The 7110-nt window shown below is 30.2% G+C and overlaps 1 protein-coding gene across 1 annotated transcript; it reads right to left on the reverse strand.

Annotated features, from left to right (window-relative positions):
* Window positions 1–492: 492 nt before the first annotated feature.
* On the reverse strand, window positions 493–6525 carry LOC107452646 (uncharacterized). The gene is made up of 2 exons (XM_043039293.2): window positions 6422–6525; window positions 493–2730 (listed from the first exon to the last, which is right to left on the reverse strand). The coding sequence occupies exon 2, from the start codon at window positions 2698–2700 to the stop codon at window positions 1552–1554; it is 1149 nt and encodes a 382-aa protein (XP_042895227.1). The 5' UTR covers window positions 2701–2730; window positions 6422–6525; the 3' UTR covers window positions 493–1551.
* Window positions 6526–7110: the final 585 nt, after the last annotated feature.

Here is a 7110-nt window from a genome sequence, read left to right on the forward strand (position 1 = left end):
TTGTGCTTTTTACACATGAAATCTTTATAAATTTTCGAACTGCTAAACTATTAAATCAGACAGCTTGATTTTATTCTCATTCGATTTAGCGTAATGATATGCATAGTTAACGGTACCTCACTTGCCTAGTTAGCAATGTTGGATACGTAAATAGGTTTAAATAAAAAACTGTACTTTTATACATAAAACATATATAACTTTTATAATATTAGTCACTCCATTTAACGCATCACACGAAAAAAAAAATATGAGCCAAAAGTTAAGATAAATAACAAAAATGGTAACCACTTTAGAGCAACCGTTTGAACAATTGAACAACCCTATCGGCAACTCCGGATTGCCTTCAGAGTTGAGGTTCCGCTTGGTTTTTCTAAAGAATTTGAGTTTTTTTTTTAAAAAATTTACTATTTGTTATGTTTCAATATTATTTGTTATATTTTTATATCATTTATGCGACATAAAAAGACTCAAATAGACAGACAAAAATTTACATTCAACATTTGCACTTTATTTTCCATAAATTATATCACAAAAGGTAATCAAGTAACAAGACACAAACACGTTGTATTTATAAGTGCCGTAATACATTTTAAAAAGTGGTGCTTGATGTACAATATTTCCAACAAAACAAAACATAAATTAGAAAAAATGTAATTCAAAAAGAATAAATATTCTCACTCTTGAAATGAAACTCACACTTTTGTATAAACTTCATGACCCAGCAATAAATACTTTACAAGAGATAACTGTATTTTTTTTGAGCAGAAAAAAAATCATAAATGCTTTTGAGTTATATTTTTCTCTTGTTCTTATTTCAAAACTATAAAAGCTTTTTTTTTTCAATCAGCAATAAATTCAAAAATTATTATAAAATATTGGGGGGTTAGTTGTAAAGATTGGAAAAAGCAGAAAACGAATTTTTCCAATGAAATACCTTATTTAGTCTGGTTTAGTTAAACCAATTAAGAAAAACTAGCTGATTATGGAACTTTTTGGACAATATCACCATTATAAAAACAATATTTTTTTTCCGCTTCAAGATATCTTTTCGGAAATAATAGTGCCTTAGCTGCATTTTCTCTTACATTAAACTTTGTTTAAGACAACCTCAATTTCATATTCTTCTTTGAAACTTTTATAATAAAGTAAAAATACATTAATTGCGTTTTACAAATAAATATTAACCTTCTGATTGTAACAGTTTTGCTTATCTTTACGATTAAATTATATTAAAAAATTGGTTGTTGTTGATTAAGACAATATAAAATTTCTCGTTCAATAAATGAGTCACATTACAACTATTTAATTGAAAAGTTCAATTATTAACTAAAATCAGGCAGCATAATGTTATGATTGTGTGGCTAAAACTTTGCCTGGCAATATTAAGTATTGATGATATCAAAATCACGAAAAACTTATCTAATTATAAATAACTGCTTCATGCAATATTCCTTCAAGTTTAGATGGCTTTTCTAGCACATTTTATCAGAGTTAGCATATATTTGTCATAAATAAGAGTCTACTATAATATCACTCCTTTCAAAATCACACTTAATGAAGTACTACTTTTCCAGTGCTGTTGAAACCAGCTCTTTGAGTTCCACATTGAGCATTGAAACCTTTGACACTGGCAGACACAACTTTTGATTTTTTACGTACCAATAAATAATTATTTGGATAGCGTCCAACGTTCATATCAGCCATTCTAGTTTTTACTGACAGCTGTCCATTTGTTGGCGAAGCTTTGATAACTCTAGGATCTTTCACATGGGTGATTTTAACATCTCCCCACTGATCTTGCTTAATTCGATAATCATCTATCATCCAAATCTCATCACCGTTTTTATATTTCTTATGGGTAGCTTTATCTACCATATCAAAGCATTTTTGGATCGATTCATTAAGTTGGCTCTCGTTGTAAAATACCTGGAAACTAAAGTCTTGACTCAAATCTCTAAACCGTTCTGCTGTTGTTTTAGTTCCAGATTCATCAACCAAATACGATAGACAGTGGTCAGTAGAAGTAAATACGACACCTCTTTTGCAAATCTTGGCTTTTCGGTTCAATGTCGCCATGTGAACTTCATCTCTATCATGAAACACTCTACCATTTGGATGGATGATGCAACTCTTGCTTCCATCTGCACTCACGGCAACGACGCCTTCCACAGGCGCTACACTCATGTATATAGCTTTCTCTGGAGATATATCAACCCTCACAAGATGTCCTAGCAATATTGATACAGCGCCATAATTAGTTACTATAGGATATGAATCAGTAATTTCCTTCTGCAGTTCCTGTATGGTTGAGCTTGAAATCTCCTCTCTGGTATAAACTTCTTGCAAGCACCCTTCACTGAATCCAGAAGTAGACATTATGGGGGAATCCATTAAGCTGAATGCACTTGGATTATATTCTGCGACAAAGCTGATATTTTCATACGTATTGACTGTCATTGTAGGATGGCAAATACTGATGAGGCTTTGAATCTGCTCACATGACACTTGAAATAAAGGACACTGATATAAAATGCATGGAATAAGGGGTTCGGGCTCAGAAGAGATAATCTGAGGCCAGCTAGATTCTTGATAGAGAACGCTATTAGCGTTTGCTAATGTAGATATAACATCGGTTTCCTGTTGTCCTTGAGTATCAGCATACAAAACAGGTAAAACAGATGTATATGTTTCACTTTTCATTTCAGAAGAATTCAATTCTCAGTTCTGAGTCTAAAAAGTAAATAAATTCATTTCAATTTTCAGCCACTGTCATTTAAGCACTAAGCGTCTCCTAACATTATAACATGGAAGCGATACTGAAAGTTAAATTAATATGGCGTAAAGGTATATTAATATGTTTCCTATGAGCTGCACAATCAGTCTTCCCGATGAGCAGACCTAGTACGTCCGTCAGAAGTGGTATCCACTCTTTCAGGACCACCACAATGGGTGAGATACCGTTGGTCATGTTAACTTGGACGTCTAGTTTCTGCCACACTAGATGGCAGCACCGAGAGTATTAATATGCAAACTTGTGAATTTTAAAGAAAACCAACTAATTTGAAATTTTAATGGTAAAAATTAAATTACACGGATCTAGTTTAGAAATGGGGGGCTAAACAGAATGCTTTTGGCTCTTGAACTTTATTCTTGTTCCAATAAGATATTCTATTGCTTTTCATAATGACATATTTGAAACAGCATGAAGCTCATTTTTGTGACACTCTTCTTTTTTAGATTATTTTCTATTAACTTAAAAAAAACACACGTTTATATTTTTAAAATACAATTAAAGTAGCAATTATATTTGATTATGCAACACGATTAAGGTAAAATACATCTATTTGAGTGCACTACTCAAAAAATATTTTTGAAAAATACTTCTGTGGAAGGAGTACTGCATCACTATACTCTCTCCGAAACCATACCAGAAAAGTATTTATGTGTGATAAATACAATAAAAAAAACTTTTAAAATGATAATTTTCATTTTTTACCACGTTCTTTGAATGGCATTCTTAAAATCATTTTTGCTAAAAAAAAATTACAGACAATACAATTTGGATAATGACCAAAAAGTCTACAACCATCAAAAGTTATCATTGAAGTATTTATTTAAGAATTGTTTTATTCTAGAGCCCCTGAATTAGACAGGCCGACTTATCATTTATTTTTGGTGCAAAGAGCTAACATAATCACATAACATAACTAATACTAACATAACATTAACTTGCGAACTTGTTTGCTGCAATACTGCTTGATAGGTCAGCTCTGATAGTATAGGAGCCTTATTTTATTCTAGCAACAGTATTTACCTGAGCAACGTGAGAAAATAAAGTTTGAATTTTTAAGCCAAACGTACACCAGGTTGGCAAAATCATTATGAAGATTATCAGTTTTTAAAATCTTATAAATAACTAAGGTTTGCAAAAGAATGATACAAAATTTGGATATAAAAAAATTTTGGTACCAACCATATTCTACTTAGCAACACATCAAGTTACTTCTTGAGGCAGTAAAGAATTGGTTTCTAATTATCGTCTTAGATTGAAAAACAGTGTAATAAATTAGAATAAAAGTATAATTTTTAAAAAACTAAGAAGTACATAGTAAATATCTTTTATGTTTTTATTCGCATAACAAAGCTTATACCAATCATGATTCGGATCCAGACACGAACTACCGGTGAAAAATTAGTGTATGCCTATGCTCAAAGTGGCTATACTCGCTATTCAAAATAAACTATGGGCTCATTAAATATTAAAAACCTTTATCTTAATATTTAATCTACCCATGAAACACATGTTCGAAGCATACTTTCCTCTGTTTGGGATGTTGTTAATTACTATTGAAGTAAAATCCTTTTGTCGAAAATTACTGTAATAATGAAATGAAATTTTCGCAAATTAAATGATTCAAGCTTGAAATAATGTTTATAAATGTAAGATGTAAGATGTAAAAAAAAGGAATATATCTACTTTTAGTGTATTATTTGCATGAATAATTTTTCAACAACCATTGGATCTATAAAAATAAAGCTAAAAATGAAGAACATAAAAAGAATTTATTCCCAAATAATATCCACAACTCATAATTACTCAAATTACTCATAAATGCAATTTCTACAAGGATTTCATTCTTCTTATGATTCGAAAAAAACTTTCAAATCTTCTCTCTGGGGAATCTGACTGGTATGAGATGGTTTTTTGAGTTAGTTTATTGTTTTTCATGCAAATTTAACAATTATTTTTCGAAAATAAATAAACACGAAAAAGTAGTGACCCTTTAGCATTTTTACAATAACCAACCCCAAATTTTAGCCGAAAGTGATCCCATGACGTAGAAAATTTTCTTCTCACCAATGGTAAAAATAAATGGGGAAGATTTCTATATTGCGATGTAATCGCTAAGTTTTAAAAACTTTCGTGCAGTTGCCAGTAAGAAACTAAAAGCCAACATCACAGAGGAACAATTCAAAGTACATAACTCGTAACTCATAGCCATCCCATAAGAAAAGCTGTAGTTGTTTTTGATTTTTTTAATTTTCAAGCTTTAAAATCCATTTGGCGCCTTGGTAATTGAAACTGGCGCCACAGATCATCACATTGCGGGAAAAAAACAATAAATTTCATGTTATTTCAGAAAGTTTTAAAATTATTTTTATGAGTAACCAAATATTATGTTGGGCTCCAGTTTAGAATCTGGAACCCCTTGGTTTAGCGATAAATTTCGTTCAGTTTTGCTGATATCCCATTTCTGGTTACCATGATATAATTTGCTGACTTCGCTTTCAATGACGTCAGCTTCTGGTTACTGCAACTTTTGTTTATCTTTATGTAATTGGTCCTTGGTTTATTTACATATGCATTTTTTTTTTTTTTTTTTGCAAATCAACAAAAATGAGAGGGGCCTCAGATTGTAAACTATTACCTTACGTAACTCTGAAGCATGGCATAAAGAATTTACAATAAGGGAAAAAAAATGTTGGGGTCATTTAGGGATATTTCTTCAAAATATCTATGGAATCTCAGGAAGCTGTTTTCAGAAAAATGTATGGTAGCTACTTTGGTACTATTCACAAAAGTGTTCGGCAAAATTTTTTCATCATTAATATTTATCATAACTTAGTTAGTAACATAAACACCCATCATGGTGAATGTTAATCGTAACAACATTATAAAAATTGGGAAAAAATGCGATGATTTATAGAAATAGCAAATAGCAAACGAGATCTTGTAAAAAGAAACTCTCACAACGTAATATTAAAGCAATGTTTTTATGGCATTGCTCATCTTACAAGAATATTAATTTATGCAAGTATGTTTGATAGACGAAATATCTTTCCCTAATGTTTAAAATGAGAAAGCAAACAACAAAACTTTACGTTTACAATAAATGGCCATTTTAAAAAAAAGTTGTGCCTGATTTAGTGTTCACTTAGGTAATACTGCACTTATTTAACACAAAATTTATAATTATCAGTAAGGAGCAATAAAACAAATAGCGTAACATTATGCGCAAACATGTTTCTTTAAACTAACAGAAAAAGTGTTAAATAATTAACCAGAATTTTATTTAAAAAGTTGAAATAAACGCATTAATGACATCCATTCTATTGTCAATTTTTTACAACAATTTTAAAAACACTAATTTTTATACTCGAGCCATATTTCTTACAACTGAAATCTAATATAAGTTCGATGTATTACTTTAATATATTTTAAAAGCAAATATTCTGTTGCATGAAACATTTTGGTACGTTTTAATAAACGGATGGATGTAACGAAAAAATTCTGCAAAAATCTAACAACAGATCTCATTTTTATAACTAATAATAAAATTATAATAATAATATAATTATTATTTTTAAGAAAATTACCAGGAAATGAAACATTTTTGATCAAAATATTTTTAATACTTACTGGAGAACAATCAAATTGATAAACAGCAACAGAATTGTTTGTTTCCAAATGTTTTTAACGAAATTTCAAAAATATTAAAAGATCTCGTGATATGATAAACTTATTTTAAACATCACGTGAAAAAAGAAAGCAAAAATTAAGGGATATAATTTACGTGACGTTTGTTCTACAAAATGCATCTACATTTTAATATTCGCGATCGCAACGCTTGAGTATGCCCTCTAGCGGAGGCCTGAAAATATCAGGCATTTAGTTCCATCATAATCATTGGCTAAGTCTGACGCCATTTTCTTAGCAGTAAATAAGAAGCAAAATTTCCCTAAGGAAAAGGCAGAAGAACTTGAAAAAACGACTCAGTACATTCTTTCTTTATCTTTCTTTATCTTTCTAATCTTTTAGAAACGGAACGCGCCCAACATTTGAAGAAATTTCTCAATAATTTTTACCTTTCTATTATCAGCAAACTTGTAACCCAAAAATTCCATACTGTTACAGATGAGAGTATTACTGTAAAAATACATTGTTTTTTTCTCCAATTCATAACAAGTTAAAGTGAAGTCAACATTGCTTACTTCATTCCAATGAATAAATGTAATTTCAGTACATGCAGAACTGTATTAGTTATAAAATAGTATATATTTCTGAATCTATGTAATTCGGAAAACAACGATAAAGAATCATCCGAATTA

This window comes from Parasteatoda tepidariorum, chromosome 1 (genome assembly GCF_043381705.1).
Source record: "Parasteatoda tepidariorum isolate YZ-2023 chromosome 1, CAS_Ptep_4.0, whole genome shotgun sequence".
NCBI lineage: Eukaryota > Metazoa > Arthropoda > Arachnida > Araneae > Theridiidae > Parasteatoda > Parasteatoda tepidariorum.

Excerpts from the sequence above, each read along its gene's own strand:
- LOC107452646 (XM_043039293.2), bottom strand. The coding sequence starts at position 2,700 with ATGAAAAGTGAAACATATACATCTGTTTTACCTGTTTTGTATGCTGAT.